This window comes from Melozone crissalis, unplaced genomic scaffold (assembly GCF_028551555.1).
Source record: "Melozone crissalis strain CALT ecotype California unplaced genomic scaffold, PUWL_Pcris_2 ptg000026l_1, whole genome shotgun sequence".
NCBI classification, from domain to species: domain Eukaryota; kingdom Metazoa; phylum Chordata; class Aves; order Passeriformes; family Passerellidae; genus Melozone; species Melozone crissalis.
Window position 1 is genome coordinate 3,053,478 of NW_026535804.1, and position 24,235 is coordinate 3,077,712.

Below are 24,235 nucleotides of genomic sequence, written 5' to 3' on the forward strand. Positions count from 1 at the left end.
GATGATTGCCTATGCATCAAGAGTCAGGATCCAGATCTGGCGCCTAAGATCAGCTTAATAAATACTATTAACTTCTGCCAAGCATAGGAATAGAAAAAATATGTCAATAGCTGTAGCTTTGAATAGGAATACTTGAGTAAAGGAAATCTCTCTTCTTCAGATTTCCAATGGCCTCATTATGCTGCCTTGGGGAGAGAGAAGGGAGCACAGAGGAGACAGCCCCAAGTGCTACAGCTGGGCTATGAGGGGGGTCCCATTTATCTCAGAGAGGATATCCCACCCCTCTGCATCACAGAGGTGTCTGAGCCGGTCTGGGGTCCTTCTTCCCCTGAAGAGCAGCCACTGACAACATCTGCTGCCCCTCCAGGGGAGGAGGTGGGTGTTCAGGTGAGTGGGCTCAGCCTCCCATCCTCCTCTCCTAGAGCCACACATGCATCCCTGTGCTGCCCAGGGTCTTGTGCTGTTGTTGCTGCCTTCAAAAGAGTTTATTTTGGCATCAGCTCCCCATGGGAAACCTGTGAACAGCTCCTTCTCCCTCAGGCTATCTCAGACTCCAGCAGAGGCCCAGCTCCTGTGGCTGCACACAGGTCCGTCCCACTGCTTTGGGCTGTCACTCACCAACACGTTCCTTCACATGCTCCAGGGCAGCCTGAAGCAGCCAAGCCTGCCACATGCCACCATATCCCCAGGCATGCAGAAGAGTAGTTTAGTTCAGATCCAGGCTTTATTAATGCTACCTGGAACCACAGGTTTGAGTCCTGGCTCTATTGAAGCTGGCTGAGGGCTCAAGTGGAAGAACGTGGCAGAACTCACTACTTCTCCATGCACTCCTGTGATAGGACTCACAATTATATCTGAATCTGTTCTACTATTTTCCTTTTCAAATATCTGTCCCTTTTGCTTTTATGAGTCATCAACTGTTTTATTTCCCTAGCAGATTAGATTGTTCCTCTCACTGTGGCTTTGGGCTTTTGCAGCTGAATGGAACCCAGGAGATCTGAGCATGGAGCATCGGGATTGAAGACACAGTAGAACACAAAAAAGGCAGCTGGTGCTCAGCAGACACCACAAGTCACTTAAAATGTCTTTTGTTTTTAGCTATTGTTTGGTTAAATGTGGTACCTGCAGCTTGAACAATAGGCAGAAGCAGGGTATTGCACTGATGGGCTGTCACAGAGTGCAAGGTGAGGTTTCAGTATGGGAAGCCAGAGGCAGAACATTTGCCTAGCAAGTCCTTCCAAGCATTCCATTAGCTGAGCTCCCAAGGAACCACACAAATGTTTATTGCATTTATTTGAGTCCACACTGAGGAAGTTTCTTTAAACGACTTGGTGCACGGAAAAATGGATTGGCAGGGCTTTAGGTTCCAGCCAGAAGTAGATGGAGCCGTGGGAGTGTTGCTCCCAGAGAGAGGCCCAGGCCACCCACACTGGGCTCTTCTTCCTCCCGCATCAAGGTGTGCTGAGCCCTGAGGAGAGGTTTCCAATCCTTCTTTGAGTCAGGTAGGTTATTTCTGGGATGCTCAAACTGGATGCAAGTGTCCCACTGCCCAGCTCACAGATCAATGTCCCCATAATCTGGGGACCCCTGTTCCACCCCATCTGGGTATTGTGTTGTGCTCCTTCTGCTCTTCAGAGAGCAGAGGACAAGAAACAGGATGCTTTCAGACACTTTAGCAACTGCTTTCTCAAAGCTTGTGGTGCTGCTCCAAAGGGAGTTACTCTTTGCATGCACCAGTCCAGAACTTTTTGGATGCACCAAGTGAATGAAATGTAATTTCCTTCTTTTTTTCCCCATTAAGTTCCTCTGTTCTGAAGCTGAATTGAGTTTTCGGATCTAATTGTCCTTCCCTTTCCAAACAGAATGCTTTGAAAAACTGCCTGTACTTTTATACACCCAACATCTGGTTTTGGTAAAAATTCTGAAACTTTTTTAATACTACTTGCAGTCTAGTGGGAAGGGAGGGTGATATTTAGTAGATAATTTTTGCCCTCATTTTTTAAGGAAAAACCCCTATCTATTAATTCTGCTGCTGGAAATTGAGAAAGCAGTTGGGCTGAACTTTTAAGTGAACAAACACTTACGGATCTATTTACACCTGCCCTGAAGCAGACTGTCATAGGTGGAAATGCTGTAATTATTCCCTCTCCCTGGTTTCCACTGTCCTACAAAGATCTCTTGGAGCAGCTTGTTAACAAGTTACTGCTGCACATGGTGAAATTAGAATCAAGTCCTTATTAACAACCAAACCAAACTGACAAAAAATTACTAAAATTGGCAATAGCAAAAGTGAGGGGAGTTGCTTTGAGTCAGTTTTTGCTTCTTAGTCCCATCTATTTAAGAAGGCTGAGAATTACAAATGACAAATGTGGCTGGCAGTTGAGCAGGGACAGGGACCTGAGAGGGAGTGATAGGGAGATGCAACAGCAGTTTTTCTTCTGTTCCTTTTTCCATCACTGCATGTTTCCAAATTTATTCCTCTCCCTAAAGAGTCCCTCTCCTTTGTTATCTTCCTACTCTTCTCCCACCTCCTTCTCCCTTGGTTTATTTCTCAGAACAGATGATCTCCTCTGCTCACCAGCCAGGTTAACTCTAGTTTCAGTATCAAAGATCATTTAGGCTGAAAATAGCTTTTACTGGGCCCATGTTAAAACCCAGAAGTGTCTGGTCACCAGATATTCAGCTGCTCCTCAGTTGGGGTTATCTATGTGCTGGTACTCCCAGTTCCATGGTCTCAAGCCATTGCGGTTCATCACAACTCAGGAGGGTTGTGAACTCGGTTACAGCTGATTATGCATCACATGAGAGGAGCTGAAGAAGCAGGAGAAAAATATCATTAAAACAGACAGCCTGTCCTTCAGGGATATTTTTGTTTTTATGGCAAGTTTTTTGGGTTTTTTGAAGTGACATTAAATTGTTACCGCTTTATGTTCATTAGGAAATGGCCAGTGGTGATATTTACTGTTGCCTTCTGGGGTACAGAGTCCAAATGACTCAGTTATGAAAATAAGCCTTACACTGTTCAGAAATATGAAATGTGGCTCTTCAGTTCCAAGCATGAAGTAATGATGATTCTGGAGTAAGAGGATGGATGTGCTACAAATTCCAGTGCTGTCAACTTCTGCCTCCCCTGCGGAACAAGGGAAGAGAATCCCGAGCTGGAACTGCCTGGATGGAGTCAGGTGTGCACTGTGTCTTAGTGATGCACTAAATGTCCAAGAGCATCTTTACTGTGGAAAGATATTTTAACAAATCATCTTTATTGTCGCACTTCCCAGCTAGATGGTGACAGTGGGGGGGTGACAGTCCCCCTCTCTTGGGATCTGCAGAATACCAGCTACCAGTGGAGGCACAACGCAGAACAAAAGGGGCCACAGCACGGGCCTGGAGGGCACTGGGTTACTTTATTTGATGGTAAACTCCCTGAGTTCCGGGGTCCCAAGCAATGGACTGGGGGCAAACAACAGCTTATAAAGGGGAACAGGTCTCAAGGGAGGATACAATGTTCAGCTAATCAGGAGAACTGGGGGTGGAACACAAGGCAGGGAATACAAGGGAGGAAAACTGCTTGGGATAGGAGGGGTTAACAACTGGATGTGGGGGGAAAGGGGTTTGAAACTTGGCAGGGAAGTAGTTAAGTAACAACAGATAAGACACCTGACTCAATTGAATAACAAAGGCAGGTCTGTGTCCCTCTAAAACCGGGGGGGGGGGAAAAAACCCCAAAAGGACTACCAAAGCACAAATCAAACAATAAACCCGCAAAATAAAAACATACTGTAACATTTACTTTGTGCAACCTGCTCTGGGTAAGCCAACCTCAACCATTCCATGGTCCTGTGATGATATTAGGAAAAATTTCTTCGCCTAAAGGGCTGCCAAGAATTGGAACAGGCTGCCCAGGGCAGTGGCGGAGTCACCACTCCTAGTGGTATCTAAAAGACTTGCAGGTGTGGCACTTGGGGACATGGTTTAGTGGAGGTCTTGGCAGTGCTGGGTTACAGCTCGACTTGATCTTACAGATCTTTTCCATTCTAAAGGATCCTGGGATAAGATTCTGCATCCACGGCAGACTGGTGGGGGGAGGGAACAGACAACTAGCAGTGGGGAGGGTTACAATGAGTCCCTCAGATGAGAGTCATAGTAGAGATTTCAAAATCTTCACTTCGTTAAAGGAGCAAATAGCCTTTCTTGAGAGCAGGAGATGCAAAGCAGGTACGAATTCAGTGCCATTGTATAGCAATATCCTTTGGAAGATTTGCCAGATGGCTCGCAGCAAGATTTTAGACTGACTTTTTTCCCAGCCAGCCATATCATCATCCATCAGACAGTCACTTTCGACTGACATTGCAGAGCATGGCTGTCTCCTTTCTGCCTTGCTTCTGTTTATTTCTAGCAGACTTATTTATATCTGGAACTGATATAAGTGGCACGATTTCTTTGTTTCATTAAAAGATTCCTTGATCTTAACTTTAAAGGATTTGTTTTCAGAGAGATCAAAGTCAACCCAATGTCTGGCACCCCTAAGGTTTTCTTACATCCCAGTCTTCAAGTAAACCTGGAAAAGACATTTTGTGGCAGAGTAGTAAACTATAGTGACTAGGTTAAAGTGGAGCTAGCCATGCATTCTTGGGTACTAACACATGCCTATCATCCAGGCTTCTTAATTATTATTTTCCAATAGGCAAAACAATGTTGACAGAGCTTGCATTATCAGATGCAAGTCAAGGTAAAACCCAGTGCCAACAGCAAGCATGGAAAATTACATCCCATTGCCCAGCAACTCACAGTCAAGCAAGTAAAATATGATTTGCACAGCTGAGCAGAGGCATTGTCAGGGCGCTAACCTAGGAGCCACACACTCCTAAGCTCCATCTGTCATGACCTGTTCCTTACTCCTGGGAAAAACTCATGTAGATGACTCCCTACAAGAGGCTATTAATTCTGAGTACCTGATTTATTAATTCTCAGATGTGAATCTTTACATCCCCTGATTTCTGAACACACAGTGGCATGCTGTGACAAGGACAGAGCTGTCTCATTCCTTCCTGCTGCTGTGGAAGGCATTTTTTCCCAGCTTAGTTCAATTATTCCAGGAATCAGCAGGTCTCAGCACACACCCAAGGCTCTCTGCCTGTTACCTGCCAGAGCCATGGAAAGGATGGGGTGTTTGCCGGCACTTTGAAGGAGCAAAGCTGAACAGAATGCTGAGTGTTATTGTGGAGGGTTGGAATACATTGGAAAGGATGGGGTGTTTGCCGGCACTTTGAAGGAGCAAAGCTGAACAGAATGCTGAGTGTTATTGTGGAGGGTTGGAATACATCCTGGATATGAATCATCTTGCTCTTTCTGACCTACTGTCCTAATTGAAACTCATTTATTCCTCAGATGCTCATCACTGCCTGGGTTGTACCTTTTCATAATGAAGCAGCAGCCTAGAGCTGCAGGTGTTTGCCCCACTCCTTCATTACGTGACAAATTAGAGGAGATTTAGTAAACAGACATGCTGAATCATGGGTCCTCATCCTCCCCAAACATGACCCCAAATTGCTGTCCTTTTGTTTCATTGTTTTCTGTGGCAGGGTCATGCCAGGACATGGCTTTCCATTGGCTATATGAATTTTACTGCTGTGCATATTCCAGTAAAATCAAAGGACTTAGAAAAGGGATTCTGTAGAAGCTTTTTTTGTCAAGGCCTTTACACTCATTAGTTATAGTTTAGAGCACAAGCTGCCGGGCAGGACCAGCGGAGTTGCTCCTGTTTGATTGTGCAGGTGTTGATGCCTCTTCAGGAACCTCCATCACTTTGTAGATCAGAGATGACAGATGTCCCAGACTCATTTTCCAACACATTTAAGAAGCATGCTCTTCCCTGATCATCTCATATCTCTATTTATTAAAGGGAGGACTGATTGCCTGCTCCAAGACACCCATAGTAACAGTCTGCCCGGCCTCATCCCTTTGAAGAATTTCAATTCAAGGGCTTATCTTTGCTGCAGAATGAGTTGGGACTTCTGGCCAAGAGTGCTCTGCTCCCTGCTCTGCCCGCAATCCTCCTGTCAGGGTAGCAATAAATGGCAGCTGAGTAACCCACCAGTTGTTATAGATGAGGAGGTTAAATGTTGGAGTGACTGCAGACATTGAATCCATCGCTGTCCTCGGCAAATCCCCTGGTGCCTCCCTTGAGTCTTCCCAGTGACGTTCTTCCCTGTCATCTAGGCACTTCCCTGATTCAGCCAAACTGGGGACATTAACAATTAATTGTGCCCATTTGGACGTCACTTGGGCAGGCTGCTGTCAAACATTTAGAAAGAACAATCTGGATAGGAATACTGGCCTTTCAAAACACACTTCTGGCAATAGAAGTGAGAGCTGTCAAATGCAGCCTGGGCTGGGAGTAACAACACTAACCTTTCTGGGGAAGCCATGATGCTTTTATGTATTTCACCCCTATCTTTGAAGGGTTCTGACAACAGTTTTTAAAATCTTAGAATGTGTTGCTTTCTTCACTTTTAGAGATTCCTTTTTTATTCCATTACATCTTTTAAATGTGTCTTTATTTTGCAAAGGTACAGCCTTTGTGCTGATCAGCAAGAAGAGACTAGATCCTTAACTCTGGCTGGATTCCGACCCAGCTTTAGATCAGCTCTGAATTTTAGATTTACTCCTCCTTACCAATTTAAGATTTTTTTACAATTAGTTTTATTCTTAAGGGATTGTCTCTGAAAATGCATTTCAACTGATTTCTTTTTTTTATTCTACAGAAGGAAACTCTTGGAGAAAATATCATCCAACTCAGAAGAGAACTTTCAGGGAGTAGATCTCCTGGTGAAGGAACAATTATGTTACTATCTCTCTGGAGCTGGAGATAAATGGGTTCTATCCTCTTTGAGGCAAAGCATTTATCAGACAACAAAAGTTACAATTACTGGCAAGGAACAAGGTTGGACTGTGCAGCAACAAGTGCTTCTGGAGAATCTAAGCCCGATGCATGTGCTGAAGTTACTCTTTATTTTCTGATATGAAACCAGTCCCACATATAAAGGAAACAAATTTCAGCCTCTTCCTTACTCGGTTTTCAACATCTGCTCAGTTGCTCAATAGTTCAGCCAGCCAGAAAGGAGATGTTCATAGATAATTGGAAACAAAACCAATTTCTGCCACTTCCATGACTGGTTTCAATCCCAGATCACCCAGCTCAGGGCTGGCATCTTTTGCAAATCCTCAGAGGTGGGATTGCTGGTTAATAATTGCTGTAATTCATTTAGGTCATAGCCCTTCTTCTTCTCTTTCTTTTCACTGCCTGAGGGAGAGCTGAAACAGGGATCACCCAAGGCAGGAGTGCTGGTTTAACTTACTGCCACAGTCAGCTAAATCTGAGCTCTCTGCTCAACATGCGTGGCTCAGTTCACCTCGGGTCTCTGGCATTGCTTCTTACAATTGCCCTTCTTATACTTAAATTTCAAAACCTGAGAATTCTTCTATATATAAGCATAATCACACTGTTATACCTCCAAATGAATATGAGACTATTTTCAGGATTTAAAAAAAATCCATTTAAAATACTTGGGTCTGTATTTTCTTGCTCATGTAAGCCGGTACTTTTAATAAAAGTCTGTTCTGAGAAGTGTCATGTGTGTATGCAGCCTTGGATTAGACTGAAATGAAATTGTGAGAATTTATGGAAAAGCTTTTAGTGAGAAAACATCCTCAGCTATATAGCCTTAGAAACTAGAGAGTTGGAGTTGGAGCTCAGAGAGTGGCTATGAATATGGAGAGCCAGGAGTTGGAATAATCTCAAGGGAGGCAACTGCACCAGCCAGGATGAAAGATGAGTTTCAGCAGAAAATTGATCAAGATAACGAAGCAGGGGGAAGATGTCTTGTGACAGCAGCTGGATTTGTAGCATCTAGCCTCAAATAGGAGCATGAAACATAAGTTTGCTTGGAGGAGGAAAAAACCAATCAGGGAATTTCACATAGGATTGTGAGACTATAGAACACTCCAAGGCACCCTGGAACACTGCACCATTTACCCTAATCGAGGGGTGAGTCAGCACTCAATTATACTCAGGCAATTTTATATTCAGTTTTTTATGCGTTGGCGACAAAGCAATTTAGATAATATGGTCACACAGCAGAATCACTTTCTTTACAAATCTGAGTTCCATTAGCTACAATAAAAAGTATGTCATTCCAAGTGCTCATTTCCCAGCATAGAAGATAAACATCATGGGGGATCAAGAAGAAATCTCTTCTTCCCATTGCCAAGCTCAATGTAATTGTGTGACATGGCTGTTTTATCCCTGCTTCTGAAGATTTTAGTTACAGCTACTCTTGAGACTGCACAGATTCACTGCTGTGTGCAGGAGCTGTCTGAAGTCTTTGCATTAATAATAGTACATGAGATAATGGCTCCTACTGGGCTGTGTATTCTAGAGAAAACATTCTGTTCTAATGAAGTGGGTCATATATATGTAGGTACACGGAGGTAGCTCAGTCTATCCATCACAGGGTAAAGAGCTGTGACCTGTGAAACAGAGGAACCTCTGTGAAATTGTGTTATTGGCAAGTCCCATGAGCGCTGTCCTGGGGGATTTCAAGGTGTGGCTTTATGCAGCCTTTTGATATCAGTTCAGGAAAGACATTATGCTAACATGACCTTTTGCTTAATCTTTTATGGCACTTATTATATTAAATTGGGAATTACACCTTTAGGAATCAGAAGTTGGAGAGGAAATGAATGATTTACTATTTGAACCGAACAATCATTTCAATGCCGGTGACAGACTGAGTCGCCCATGTTCTTTACATGAACAGGATGCACAAACTGTGTAAAATCTGCTATGTATGTCTCAGGAGCAAACACACAGCTTGAATCTTCATTCCCTTCCATTATTTTCCTTCTCTGTGACTTAATGGACTTGAACAGGAGCTGAGTAAGGACCAGATCTGTAGCACAGCAAGCTCAAAGAGAAATTTCCACTTACTTTTTTTCCCCCTTGGATAATACCCTTAAAGATTCAGGGTCAAACCTTCACCTGTCACATCCTGATATCTTTCCACTCAACTAGCTCTTCATGTCTGCACAAGTACTGGGTTCCTGTTCAGCTGAAAAGAAACAACCTTGTTGTTTTTTGTTTGTTTTTTTTTTTTTTTTTATAAAATACAGATAGTTTTCATGGTCTTCTCATGGGGATGATTTTCAGACTGTATTTATCAAGACAGATATTTGAACTCATTTACTTTGAAGTCACCGTCACTCAAACTGTCATAGCATGACAGCCCAGCAGGTTAACTCAGCACTTCTCAAACCAGACTACCTTCAGACCCAGTATCAACACTTCTAACTAGTGCCTTTCCTAAAGGTGGTATTCTGCCTGTCACCTGGTAGTCACTAATTAAACTCTCCAAGTCCTGGGCTCAGAATAAAACACTGTAACTGATAGAAATAGCATGAAGAAAGGCATAAGAAACCCAGTCAACAGCCACATGCTCCAGAGAAAAGGGATTGCCCAAAAGCTTAAAATATGGAAGGCTTCTTACTGAGCTGCACTGTTCTTGGTTGGTTTAAATTCTTCGGCAAGAAACAAGGGAGATCTTCTGGGGATGTTAAAATTATATTTTGTTCTGAATTTCATTGCATAAACCTCAAGTACCTTCCAATCTTGATAATAAATTGACAGTGCATGGAAACATCCTTCCTCCCCTTCTCATTCAAGGTGCATCTAGATCACTTTGTTGAAAAACTAAAAAACAGTGAAGGCCTCACTGATCTTTCCTAAGTAAACAAAAAGCATTGCTGGGAGACCCAATGGTGCAGATTTGCTTTAGAGGACATTGTGGTTAGTCAGAAAAAGTGGTATTAGCTGGATCTTTGCATAAATAAAGTGGAGTTTCCATTTATTTCAAAAAGAGACCCCTGGTAGTTGTCAGATGATATGTTTTTTTACCCAAGCTGATGATAATCAAAACATCACCTTTTTGGTAAACAGTCACCTCTCTATTGCTCCTTCTTTCAGTTTAAATGGACTGAATTAAAGCTATTTCTTTGTAACTGACGTTTTTTCCCCATTTACTATATTTTTTTTTTCACATTTAGTATCTCTCTTGAATAAGCCTGAATGGCTTTCCTGGAATTCCCTTTTCAGGAAAACAAGCATTTACTTGCCTTCCTGGAAAATGCTAAGTACACAAAATTCTTAAGCAAATTCCTAGTGAGACATTTTCAAGCTACTTTCATCAATTCAAAGACTGAAAGGGCAAAAGACCAGCCCTTCATCTTCAGTGTTTATTTTTGATCCCCATGAAAGTATTGACAGTTTAAAAATCAGCTTTCTGTCTCTTTAAAACTGTTTATGAATCATTGTTTGGAATGAGTATAGTAAAGAATTTGAAGCTGATTAACTTAGAAGTTCCATGGCTATCAGCTAGGACAGTCCTCATCTCATAATTTTATCTATCAACAGATACTGCACAACTAACTGACATTAAACTGGCAGGTTTCCAGCACAAAGGTGAACTCAAGTAAAAAATTATACTGAATTTTAATAAAACTTTCTTCAAAGGTCAACCTCTCTAATGTATGAAATCAATCCTCCTTCCTCCTTCTTCAGCCCATTTATTCACAGCTATAGAAAATTCTGATGCTCATAAAATATTTCCCATTCCCTCTCCCTCTTATTATAGTTTCTCTCTACTTGTGACCATTACCTTTCACAGCAGTTTTAGATTACTTACTCCCCATTTCACTCTTTTTTACTGGCCTTCTCAGAATCTGTACCCCATTCTGAAAATGTCGCTTATCAGGCTCCTCTTCAAGAACAGATCCTACCTTATACCATCTTCAGGCAAAACAAACAACCCACATTTTTACTTCAAGTTTCATCCTTGAAGCTGGATGAAACTTCAGGGAGAAAAAAGCCTTGGTGCAAAATCTTTATTTCTCCTGGTTTTATTTCTCCTTCTTACCCAAGAGCTGCTTTCTTTCTGTGTCTTGCTCAGGACTCCATCAACTTATTCTAGGTGAGCTATAATATCGGTAGCATTCCACTTAGGAGAGGGGGATGTCCTTGTGAGCCCTGAGCTCTAGTCTCCTGCAGATCAGTTCCTTCTATTGATGTTGGCCCAGAAAAATGATATATTCACAGGATTAGAGACAAGCTTGGGGCTCTCCTAGAAGATGACCTGGCTGTTTTGCCTGAATTCTGCTCCTGCTTATTTTTTACTCCATTGAAACAACGTCACTTAAAAGGTGATTTTGTGGTTTCTCACCTCAAAAAACCTTTGTGGTCAGAGAGCTTTTGGTACTGGCCAACATCTGATACGTCCAGACCCCCTTTCTAATCAGCATTTATGGAAAAATCACTGCTGGTAAAGTGAAATGTAAGAGAATCTACATCCCATTTCAAACTCAGTGTTAAGATATCTGCTGGAGAGCAGCCAGGCCTGGTTGCTTGCACTGATAGATGGTGGGGGAAAGGAACACATGTTAAAATCAGCAAATGGATAAAATTGGGCTTGAGAGGGATGAATACAATGGGGAAAGTTTTCCAATTTTTCAAGATCAAAGCCCAGGCTCCCATGCTAAAAGGAGAATTTTGATCCCAAATAGGAAAATGTTAAAAAAGAGACTGCACTCTATTCGGGAATGTATAATACAAAGTTTCATGTCCACCATCAGGACAAATCTTATATATTCAGTACAGCAACATTCATTTATCAGAGAAGAGGATTCTATGAAAAGGATGGATGGTGGGAATTCTGAGCCTGTCTTCCAGCAGCTTTCAAATTCTTGTCCTTAATGACATAATTAGCAAAAATTTCCTTGGTTATATATAATTGCTTTAAACAACTTTTAAGATTTACAAACTGTATTTTGGATTTGGAGGTGTTGATCAATAAAAAATACTAATTTAGATTTTTAAAGAGAGACAGTTATTATTTCAGGAATCAAATTTAGATTTTTTAGTAGAAAAGAAGGGCTCTTTGTCAAGTCTGTGCAGTGCAAGGTTTTGCAGCAATGTAGTTGTTTTACAATGCAGAGATCTTAGATTTGGACATTATTCTGCAGAGACCCAGACTGTGGAAATTCTAGTTCAGTTGTTGATGGCCAGCATGGCAGGATCTGGCTATGAACAGAGCATTAGATCAAACCCTTCTTATTTAATACAGATTAAGAAAGTCTTCTTACTTCTAATCTCACTCCTGCCTCCTGCCTTGCTCTGAAATCCTTGTGTAGATTTGCTCTGCTGTGGAGAAGACTTGTCAATGTCTGTCAGGAGAGATGAGAATATATAGTTTTTCTTTTCTTTTAACATTAATCTTCCAGCTGAATAGATCTGGTAACATGAGTAAAATTTTGCTGCTGGAGTTATTTTGTATTGATTGCATTTTTAAAGATTTTTCTAGCAGGGAGGCAGATATTTTGTTATTGCCATTAATCAAAAGGGCTGAAAAACACTGCAGGCCCCACTCTGACCCTTATGCATCAAAAAGCCTGTAGAGGTTTTAAGAATAAAAATGATCGTGGATTAAACTCTGGCTTTAGGTGTTAATAATTTAACACTACTACAGTTTGGCCACCTACCTCTGACATGCCATATGTAGACCACACTGTGATCACTGCAGTTTAAAAGCTATTTTTTCAGACAAAAAGGATAAACTGAAACTTTCAGTGGAACAGTAGAAAGTGGGGTTGATCCTCAAAGAGGTTATTCCTGGGCCAATGACCCATCATTAACATTTAGAATCATAGAATGGTTTGGGGTGGGAGGCACCTAAAAATCGGTCTAGTTGCATTTAAGAGCAGATTTTTCTACAGCATGGACTGCATGAGAAGCTTCCTTTACATAAGCCCCAGAAAAGCACATCCCAATTTTTACAGCTTTAAAGGATCCCATGGTTGCATTGATTACCAACATCTTAGCTCTGTACATTTAATTCAGTTCTAATGCTCCTCATGTAGCACTAAAGCCATTAAAAAGAAAGTCTCTGCTTTTAAAATCTGGCTTTTTTTAGCAGCTCAGCAGCAGTTACCAGGCTTGTAAAGCTCCTTATGAAATCTCACCTGAAAACACTGATCTGCAGCACTGTGCAGTTTTTCCCACTTCAAAGGGAAATCTGCTGCTGCCACCCCAGAACTGAGCCCAGCGAGAGCTGAACCCGTCGCTGGTGGCTGATGTCACCTGTCAATGTGTGCTTGTTGCTCCATGGAGACTCTTGAGCTCTAATGTCAAAACCAAAACAAACCAAAACAACCCCCTCTATTTGTCTTTTCACCTTCTCTGTTTAGAGAGTTGTTTCACTTTGTCTCTTTTTGATCAAAACAAATACCCAGGACTCTTTCAGATTCCTGGAGATGCCACATAAGTTCCCAGTAGTCTCACAGTTGCCAATGATTGTAATGTTATAATCTTCACGTTTTATTTTCCATTTGGGGTGCATAGTGACAAGTGACCCAGTTTTCACTGAAAGCATGTTCAACCCTCTAGACTTAAAAATGGGGGAGAAATACACGGGAAAATTGTAAATATTTTGAATTTTAATCAAGATTTTCAAGTTGTTTGCAATACTGCAATCCCAGTAGCATCAACATTGATATATCTGAATAAAAACTTTGTTTTACAATCAATTAAACCTTCCATCAGAAACGTTAAGCTGTGGAAAATCCTAAATATTTACCCTCTTCTTTCCCTTTTCTTTCCCTTAATATTTCAGCTTTTGGGTTACTGCCTTCCATTTTCATATATGCTCTCAGCTACAAAGGGTTAAAAAGTCTTGGAATTTCTTCCGACTGGCATTTCCAAACTTCTCCGGGGGCCCATGTAGCGCTTATGCCAAAATGCTTTATTATTATACAAACAGAGCAAGAGGCGGAGAAGAAAAAAAAAAAAAAAAAAAAAAAAAAAAAAAAAAAAAAAAAAGCCCTTTACAATTTGTCCTCCAGAACCGGGTTCTGCTGGCGATGTGAGGGGGAAACCGCCCCTGCACCAACGCTGAACACCCCTAGGGGTGTTTAAGAGCAAACTCGGAGATGTTTTAAGGAACACTGGGGTGGGTCCATCCCAAAGGCCCCCAGAAGCCCGAGGTCGCAGCAGGCCCGCCGGCACTGAGGGACACGGACACACACACTGCCCGCCCACCGCTGCTCACCTTTGTTCCGCCAAAACCCGGCCTGGAGCCGCCCCCCCGTCCCGCTGGCCAATCAGCGGCGGCCGCTCGGGCAGACAGCCAATCGCCGGGCGTTGCTATCTGTGGGGAGTATTTTTAGCCGCCGGGCGCGGCGAAGGGGAGGGTACTGGCGGTGATGTGAGGGGTCGTCCTGCCCCCCCCCCTCCCCCCCCCGCCCCCCGTAAGGAAGGAGCCCGCCCGCATCACCTCAGAGCTTGAGGGGTGCCAGCTGTGCAAGCGGCAGCTGTGCAAGCGGCCCCTGCCAGGCCCGCCATCGCTGCTGCCGAGGGCCCCACGGGCTACGGTGGTCATGGGAGATGTAGTTCAGCGCTCCCCCCTTTCCCTACCCCGCGGGGCTGAGGGGCGCAAGGGCACGCTTTGACGTAGACAGTGACGCAGCGGGGCTGCGAAGCGAGTAGCGCGTTGACGTCAGAGAGGTCCCGCGCGCCGCACCGGGGGGAGGGGCGGAGAAGAGAGACGAGGCAGCGGAGCGGCTCGGCCAGGGGGCGGAGCCTCGGCAGCTGGGACAGGGCTGCCCGGACGCGAGTCACTGGGGGGTGGGGCTTGGGCGATGTGGCCGCGCGGGACGTGGGCGAGGGGCGGCCGTGGGCGGGGCAAGGGAGGGTATAAGTAGGGGCGCGGCAGGCGGCGGAGCATAAGCAGAGGGGTTGCAGCTGCGGCGGCCGAGAGCGCCCGTCGTGGGGGTGTGAGCAGCACTGCCCTCCCCCCCCTTCCCTCCCCCCCTTTTTTTTTCCGACCCTTCCCCCTCCCTTTTTTTTTTTTTTTTTCTTCTCTATCCTCTCCCCTCCCATCCTCGCCGAGGGAGCTGGCGCTCGGAGATGGGGCTCGGTTGCTGAGCCGCCAGCCCCCGCCCTCACACCCCCGCCGGAACTGTTTGCACTAACCCCGCGCCCCTGGGTGAGTACCGGCCGTAAGGCGCAGGGGAGCGCGGGCGGGGGGTTGAGGCAGCACGGCTCGGCCTCGGCTCCTGGGCGGGGTGTGCTGAGGCAATCACGAGCCCGCGGTGCCGGGGGCGCCGAAGGGGATCCGGTGGGTGCAGGGGCTCCTCGGGGAAGGGGCTGGGAGAGACAGCGCGGCTGGGCTGTGAGGGGTCGCTCCCCCTGGGCCGCCCTGGCCGCGCTCGGGCGAGGAGGAGGGAGCGGTGCCGGCTGAGTAATCGGCGCTGGGCCGCTCCGGGAGCGCCGGCAGCGCCCGGCGGGACCTGCCCCACTGTGCGCCAGGAGAGGAGCCCTGCAACCCCCACCTGCCCTCCAGATATCCCCTTCCTCTTCCTCCTTCGCTTTCCTACGGGCTCAGAAAATGCTCTTCCTCCTCCTGCTGCCGCCGGAGCTCTAGGGCTGTGAGCAGAAATCTAATGAGACCCGACTGCCTGGTTATGTAACTCCCACTGCTTAAGGCTCCTGCCAGGGCGCTGTTACTGGGCCACGTATGGGCTCGGATCCTCCAGAAATACTGCCGTCTTCCCATAAATACATAAAAAGAACAAGTTCAAAATGATCAAGCCAGTATATTTGATCAGCTGCTTTTGTACCGTGGATCCGCTTCGCGTAGAGAAATTTACAGCGTCAGCCTGGTGCGCTCTGAAAGGAGCATTCCTTTCTTAAAGGACATGGAGGAAGTGAAACAGCGCAAATGGATTAATAAATAATTTTTAAATGCCCCGTTTAACCACCCAATCAGCTTTTCGGTACTGATTGTGCCCCTTTTGTAAATATCTTCTGTTTGCCCTTGATCTTTTCCTTATCCCCACCCGGAGCTGATCCAGCAAACGTTTAAAGGTCGCCTTATCATACATGTAGCCTTTCAGACTATTCCCATACCATGTTGGGGAGAACACGAATGGCTTGGAAATAGGGTTCCAGACTTTAAAAGGAGATTATTTGAAGCAAGAAATAAAAAAGCCGTGTAGTCACATTGTTAATGTCAAAATCCTTTAACTTTGATTTCTCTAATCTTTAGTGACAGCTATGCTAAATTTTGTTCTTAGTGATGCAGTGCAGAAAAGCCCACAGGTAATAGAGATTCTCTTTGGGCTTTTAACTTGATCCAAAAACGCTCCCCATAATTCGTTTTATTGGATCGTTTTGACAAAGGTGTGTGGTGTGTGTGTATGTTTACACCAAGGTGTACTGCAGGATTCGTATTAGCAGTTCATGTGCTAATGCCTGATTCTTGTCCCTTCTCTAACTTCAGACAGCTAAATTTCTCTTTTGTCCTTTGTGAAGCAGTGACAACGATATCTTACATTAAATATAAAATGGAGTCATGGAGAAGGAGAAAGGCAATCTGGTTTGAGGCTGTCAAAAGCCCGGTTAGCCCAGGAACTTTGTGAAATCTGAGTTACAGACAGTGCAATACAATTGAGTATATAACTGCATCTTGCATCTGAAAATAGAGAATAATTTGAAAAAAAGAGAAAAAATTGTCTACTAATTATCAGTCTTGGTCACCCTTGTGACAGAACATACGGGCAGCTATTATGTATGTGCTGACTGCGTTTCAGTGTGAGCTGTTGGATGTGCACAGCAGACATTTTCTCCTCAGTTTGCGTCATTTCACCCGCGCAGAGTTTAGGGAGATTTGCTTGGACTTAATAAATGTTGCATCATTTAAGCTATTTGTAAGAAACTATCTAAAGCAACTGTTAACATTATTATAATTCTGCAGCCTGTGGTTGTAGTCAATATGTTTCCAAACTTTAAAGTGATAAATGACCCTTGGACTAAGACCTTTCAGGCTAAACTAATGGTCTGGTACTAAATTTTGCAGCTGAGTACTGTAAATCATCCAAATACAGGTTGATAATTGAACTGTTGACACTCTTGGCAGTTCTGTGATGTCTTAAAAATTATCCTTGCTGCTTTGTGAATAACTAAACACGCAGCTCACGTGATTTGGAAGTGCCTCATGCTGCATATGTAAACACATGCCTATCCTCTCTAGTGTTGTTTGTAAGTCACACTGAGTGGAGCTGACATCCTCACCTTCCGCAGGCAGGAACAGAAATAGTTTGAGGCACATTTTTTCACTTAAAAAGTAACCTATTTTCTGCAGAAAATGGAGCTAAAGAATAGGCCTTGGAGCTTGATCTTACACTGTTCTTATTTGGATGTGTTTGCTTTTCTCTTTTCTTAAAGGAACAAGAGCACTCAAGGTGAAGGACAATAATCAACTTGAATCAGCATTTTCAATGAAATTTTGTTTCCCTGTGGCATCTTGAACACTTTCTTCTTTGGGTTTTGAAACAGACTTATAACTCTGTGGCACAGCAGCTATGCAGCTTGAAATCCAAGTAGCACTCAATTTTATTATTTCATATCTGTACAATAAGCTTCCCAGACGACGTGTCAACATTTTTGGTGAAGAGCTTGAAAGACTTCTGAAAAAGAAGTATGAAGGGCACTGGTATCCAGAAAAGCCATACAAAGGATCAGGGTTTAGATGTATTCATATAGGGGAGAAAGTGGACCCCGTCATAGAACAAGCATCCAAAGAGAGTGGTTTGGACATTGATGATGTTCGTGGCAACTTGCCTCAGGATCTTAGTGTTTGGATTGACCCGTTTGAGGTTTCGTACCAAATCGGTGAAAAGGGACCAGTGAAAGTGCTTTATGTGGATGATAATGAAAATGGATGTGAGTTGGATAAGGAAATCAAGAACAGCTTTAACCCCGAGGCCCAGGTGTTCATGCCTATTAGTGACCCAGCATCTTCAGTGTCCAGTTCTCCTTCTCCTCCCTTTGGTCACTCAGCTGCTGTGAGCCCCACCTTCATGCCCCGCTCTACTCAGCCTTTAACCTTCACCACTGCCACATTTGCTGCCACCAAGTTTGGCTCAACCAAAATGAAGAACAGCGGCCGTGGCAACAAGGTCGCCCGCACCTCTCCCACCAACCTTGGCTTGAATGTCAATGAGCTGTTGAAGCAGAAATCCCTCTCCTCCTCCATGCACTCTCTGTATGGGCTCGGCCTAGGCAGTCAGCAGCAGCAGCAGCAGAAGAGTTCTGCTCTCTCTCCTAACGCAAAGGAGTTTGTTGTCCCCAACGTGCAGGGCCAAGGTAGCAGCATCTTTCCTGGTGACAGCCCGCTGAACCTCAGTCCTCTCCAGTACAGTAATGCCTTTGATATGTTTGCAGCCTATGGAGGTTTAAATGAGAAGTCTTTTGTGGATGGCTTGAATTTTAGTTTAAACAACATGCAGTATTCTAACCAGCAATTCCAGCCAGTTATGGCTAACTGAAAATAAACAGAGAAATCCAAGTAAATACTGTTGTACAAGTTGAAGTGCACGTACCCAAGGGTGTATCTTTTTTCCCACCTCTTGAGATTTTTTTTAAGGCTTGTAGTATGAATACATTCAGGCTTGGTTAGATAAATACAACATGCATCATTTTTTCATTTGCCAACCAAGCACAAAATTATTTTATACAGACTGTACATTACAAAAATATACTCTCAAAAATATGGCCTCTTACAGTATTTAAGATATAGCAAGGAAGTGGCTAATTTTTTCATGTGTATATATATGTGTGCTCAGACATATATGTATATGTATTAAAAAATTGGCACTAATAGGTGGGTTTATTGGTCTTTTTCTAATTGTATAATTTAATTTAGTACAAAGTTTGTAAAATATCAGAGTATATATATTGTTTCTACAACATGGTATTGCATTTATATCTTTTTACTACAGTGATCTGTGACAGCTGCAGCAGCTTCATGTTGTATTTTTTTTACTGAAATTGTAAAATATCCATCTTAAAGACATCAATTCTAAAAAAAGTAAAAAGGTTGTGTACAGAATATTCCTTAGTGGTGGAATTAAAATGTACGAAATATTTGCTTTTTTCAAAAGAAACACAAATTGTATTTTCTGTTAAAAGTTTAAAGATTTTTGCTATATATTATGGAAGAAAATGTAATCGTAAATATTAATTTTGTACCTACATTGTGCAATACTTGAAAAAAGGTATAAAAGTATTTTGAGTCAGTGTCTTACATGTTAAGAGGGACTGAAATAGTTTATATTAAGTTTGTATTAAAATTCTTTAAAATTACTTGGCTGTGGTGATGTGTGTGTTCTTTGTGTCCTGCTGACGAGCTGAGCACTGTGTTCCTCGTGCTGGCACTGCTGGTGATGCACCAGAGTCTGACTCTGGAGCAAAGGGCTCTATGGCTGGACCTCATGTGGGGTTCCTTACCCAAAATAGCCCTGACAAAGTACATAACCTCATTAGGGGCTTGCCTACAATTATTTGAAAAAATCACACTTGTTTTTCGTAACTGCAGCTCACTGAAGCCAAAATGGTATTATATATTTTTTCCTTGATAATTAAGACTCTTAAGCTCTGTGAACATTGAGTTATGGGGTGATGGGATGTGAGTAGCAGGGACTCAGGTGATTCAGTAACATTTCCTTTCCATGTCATCAGGATTATTGGAACTATTCTCTCGGGAGGTCCTAGACCAGCAAATCAGCACTCTGCCTCTGTATTAGGGATTAATAGCTCAGAAACTAAACTGAATAAAAGTGCTGATTTACAGCTTACTAAAGCTATTGTAAACTTGCATTTTATATGCTCTATTAAAAAGAGAAGTGTAATGCAACTACACTGTGACATTCTAAGGTATTTATTTTAGCAGATTTTACGAATTTTAACTGAATAGTTTCTCAAAATCAAATGGGGAATGGGAGGGGAAATAATTCAGAGGCTGACAGAACAACTCAGTTTTTCCAGGTCTATTTTGAAGTTGAATCCTTTACTCTTTTCCACCTGCTCAGCAAATAGTGTTCGTTGCTAATAGACATTGTCAAAGGGAAGAGAAACTGCATTAATGTGTAAATCTGACAAAGGTCAGCTTCTGTTCCATTGCTGCTCCAGCCATACAGAGAGCCAGTGCTAAGTGGATAGTCCTTGACTCTTGGCAGTAAGTTGTGAGCTACAGACAGAGCACAGGATTGCAATGACCTGAACTTCAGTGTTCTGACACTGAAATTTGAGACCGAAGGTCGGTCTTTTCCTGTTGGATGCACTTGATGTGACAAAAGGTGCAACTCCATGCACACACCTCTTTGGTGGGAGTGGAGCTGTAGTGGCAGCAGCCTGTGCTTTTCACAGCAGTGCAAACTCCCTGCTTTTGGCAGAGGCTGGGAAGAGCTGGCCGGGCAGAGGTGGGAGGCTGACAGTGGTATCCATTTCCAGTGCCATGACAACCAGTTCAAAAGCAATAATGCAGCAAAAGGGTTTTTTTGGCGTTCATCTGTCTCTGTTTAACTGGCTCCCTTTTATTGAGTTTGCCATCTGGTTTATCTTTCCGCTCACAGCACAGCTGCGGACAGCACTGGCCTTAAAAGCGCATTGCTTGGTACCTCATTTTAAGTGGATGATTTTGCTTTTAAGAGGAATTAGAAAAATGCTGAATCAATTGCTGGAAAACAGAGAATGCCAGCTCTGTGTATTGTTCCTATATGAATGCCTACACTTTAATATTTACTACTGTTTTACTATTTACAGCACAATATTAATACCTAAACTGCCCAAGAGGCTGAGCAACTCTGACAGGGGAGACTCTTCATGTGTTCTGTAATATTTCTATTCCTGTGATTTAAACTGAGATCATTTGTTTAGAGGTCAGCAAGCCTATCCTTTTCCCAGGCTGATTTGTTCCTTTCCACTGCAACCAGCTCTGTGTCTGATGGGCCATGCAAGGAAAAATCTATTGGAACACACATTTTTGCAGCACCTTTCAATACAAAGATTTGACAAGCGAGGTTTAGTTCTGGTGCTTTGAAAGGAGACAAGTCAAAAAGAGAACTTCAAGTTCTCTCAATGCAAGCGTGGAGATTTTTTGTTTTAATGATTTTTAACCTTTAAGTGTGAATGATTTTTTTAATCTTCTTAGAGGACTGAGAGATGCCTGCTTTGTGTTCGGTCTGCTTCACCCAGTTATTTATCTTTTGCTGAGGTTCCGTGATGAACTTCTGAGACCAAACATTCACGTTGTAACATTCTGTTCTCACCGAGTGCCAGGTCAATCGCTGGGGTCATTTGTGCACACCCAGTATTCAGCTGTCAGGTAAATGCACTTGCTTGGATCAAAGGGACATAAAAATGGGGAAAAGGAAGCATTTGCTCAGGTGTGTAAATTCTTTTGTATTTTCTCACGTGAACATGCAATTTACTTCCTTGGAATTCCCAGTGTGGGTTAAACCTTGGAAAGTGACTTCAATTTACAGTGAAGGAAAGGGTAGAAATATGAGACCCCCTCAGTGCTGCTTAGTGCCTCCTATCACATCACCCCAGGTCCCTACCCAAGCACAAGTTCCAGGTACTTTGATCTGTAGGGCTCAAATCAGCACAAGTAAATAACTTTTCAAAATTGCAGTCTAGGATCCCTGAAGCTCTTCAGAGGCTCCAGTATGGTTGCATAGAAAGTTCAGGGCACAACTACAGTCTGTACTGTGTCCATTCTGTGGGTGGGGAACAGGCTTCTCTCTTGATCAGGAGCCTGGTAATGGCCACCAAACTTAAATGCTCTGGTTATTTCTGCCGTGGGAACCTGAATCATGGGTGGAGTTCACAGAGTAGGGCACCTTTGTTGTGTCCTGTTCTCCAGGGTCCCTGGAGCTGAGTCCAGGGCCTGGCACTGCAGGTTGATGAGTACAAGTTCTGCAGTTCTCAATTTTGGCTCAGGTAATTCATACATATTGAATTTGATTTAATTGAAGCTGTCTGTGCTCCTTGCGGGGAGTTGGACTAGGTGAGCCATCAAGGTCCCTTCCAATCCAAACCATTCTATGGTTCTATAAGCCATGGAAGGATCATCCTTCTTTGATGATGCAAAATTAGAAAGCTGCTGAAAATTGCTTGTACAATCTCTTGGTGCACAGCCAGGACAGATGATCCCCCAGTGCTGCACTCTCTGCTCCCACCACATCCCAACCTGCAAAAGCCTGGTGGGAGCAAAAAGCCCAGCTACATTCTGAACTGTCAAGTAACCAAACAACGAGTTGTTAAATCAGCTCTTTGGACTGACATGGGATCAAAGCAGAGTTCACATACTGATCTGATGCCCTAGACTGTTCTATTAACGTTTCAGGAATAAATACCTCAGGGTTTGTGTTGGTAGTTTTGGAGCAGATGAAGCAAACCGGTGGTTCAGCACTCTTTTTTATATCATCAGCAAGTTGATTTAAATTGAGTGTACAGAGTTGGCTGCATTCCCTTCATGAGTTGCATAAAAAGTTTGCTAAATTGAAGTGCCAGAGCTGTACAATCCTGCTGAAGAGACTGTTTCCAAAGATCAATGAGAGGAACAGTTAAACTGTTACCGTGTGACTTTTGTCCTCTTGGCTTTATTTTAGTGACAGTAGTAAGGAGTTTTGCCTTACAGAAGGGAAAAAGCATTAAGACTCAGGAACGTAAACCACATCCCCTTTGGAACTACGAGTTCTCTATGTCATAGACGAAATATGATCAGTGTGTGCAACAAATGGCAGGTGTACAATATTTTTAGAAAAACCTTGGTGTGCAGTGCAGACCTCCCTTAACCTCCATCCTTTATTCAGTCAGCTTTGGTTTGTTATAAACAACCTGTTGTATTGATGACTGCGTTTTTGGTGGAACTTGCTGTAGTTTGCATTTGGTGATTTGGCACTTGAGAGGCTTGGAATCACAGCGCCTTTTTTCTGAATTTTGGAACACTCTTGCATTTACTCAGTCTGACAGCCATGGAGCTCATTGTGCTACATTCCCTTGTACCCTTGGCTTCAGGATTACCAAGAGCATAAAAGAAAAGAGGACTCTGGGAATGTAGAGCCTTAATTATTGTTGTTTAGTGCCCCTGTGAGCTTCTCTGAGAAGTTTTTATCAACTGGCTAATGCCTTTAAAACCAGGCCTGGAAATCCACCTTCTTTCCTTGGCAGAACATATTCATTCACTGCTACACCCATAACCATAGCTTTTCTTCCTCCCACAGCATCTTCAGTAGGACCGAGTTCTGTGTTGCTCCCTTTGTTCACCACTTCTTGCTACTTGCTGTGCTGTTCCAGGCTTTCATGTTGCTCCTCTCTTCACCCAGACTCCACTTCTGCCTGACCTCAGCCCTGCCCTGCGAGGTGCTGGAGCTGCTCTTCCAGGGGAGACACGGCATGCAAGGCTCCAGTGAGAGAGGTGCCCTCTCCCAGCACCTCCTGGCCTCAGGCTTTGCTTGGCTTCACTTCAAAGGTGCAGTGTCAAGAGTTTAGGAATGTCAGAACACAGGGAAGGGTTGCAGGAGGTGCTCACATCCCAGGGAATGGGGTGAATTTGCTGCTTGGGCAGCCTCAGTAATGCAACAGTCCAGGAGTTTTCAGCCACACTGATGGTAACCAGAGGTGGCAGGTTAGAGAGAAGCATGGTGTCATAGATGATAGCTTAGGTACTCCACAGAGCAGAGCTGACTCTGGGCAAGGCATTGCCCTTCTCTGTGTTGTTTCTGCCTCTGTCTCCATTGGAATCCACTGTAAGTGTCAGACTTTCCCTGGCTGTTTGCTATAAGGAACTTCATCCAGTTTCTCTGTGCCACAGGAACAAACTCTGAGGCTGACCTGCCATTCCCTCCTTTTATTGCATTTAGTCTCTGTGGCCTTGGAGTGCCTCCTTTGTTGCTCAATTCTCTTAACCTGGATTAGGTAACCCTTGTGTTTTGAAACAAGGCATGCCTACAAGAGTGAGGCACTGGGTTCTCATTGTTCATGGCATGTAGAGTCTGATTCACCCCCATCAGAGCAGAAGGCCTCTGGAGCACTGAAATCTCACATACTGATTATTGTGATTCTCTAAAAGAATGTCTGTGGATGTTTCTATATATGTGAAAGTATATATTCCTCCAGTACAAATAATGTGAAAATTTTGCAGCTGAAGTTGTTGCTGGTCAAAATTAGATTTGCAGACAGATTTTACAAACTAAAATGAATTCCCCTTTGATTTTCATTAGACCCTGATACTACACATCCCACATGCCACCATAGAGACAGGACTGCTGGGCTCTGCCACAGCCA

At 43.6% G+C, this 24,235-nt stretch overlaps 1 protein-coding gene and 1 long non-coding RNA gene across 2 annotated transcripts; one reads left to right on the plus strand and one right to left on the minus strand.

Annotated features, from left to right (window-relative positions):
- Positions 1 to 221: 221 nt before the first annotated feature.
- On the minus strand, positions 222 to 14,491 carry LOC128938656 (uncharacterized). Its single transcript, XR_008483177.1, has 3 exons — positions 14,379 to 14,491; positions 14,154 to 14,252; positions 222 to 2,811 (listed from the first exon to the last, which is right to left on the minus strand). It is a non-coding gene; the product is annotated as an uncharacterized LOC128938656 (long non-coding RNA).
- A 465-nt stretch (positions 14,492 to 14,956) lies between these two features.
- On the plus strand, positions 14,957 to 19,249 carry TOB1 (transducer of ERBB2, 1). Its single transcript, XM_054278715.1, has 2 exons — positions 14,957 to 15,089; positions 17,330 to 19,249. Exon 2 carries the CDS (start codon positions 17,467 to 17,469, stop codon positions 18,430 to 18,432), a length of 966 nt encoding a protein of 321 aa, XP_054134690.1. The 5' UTR covers positions 14,957 to 15,089; positions 17,330 to 17,466; the 3' UTR covers positions 18,433 to 19,249.
- Positions 19,250 to 24,235: the final 4,986 nt, after the last annotated feature.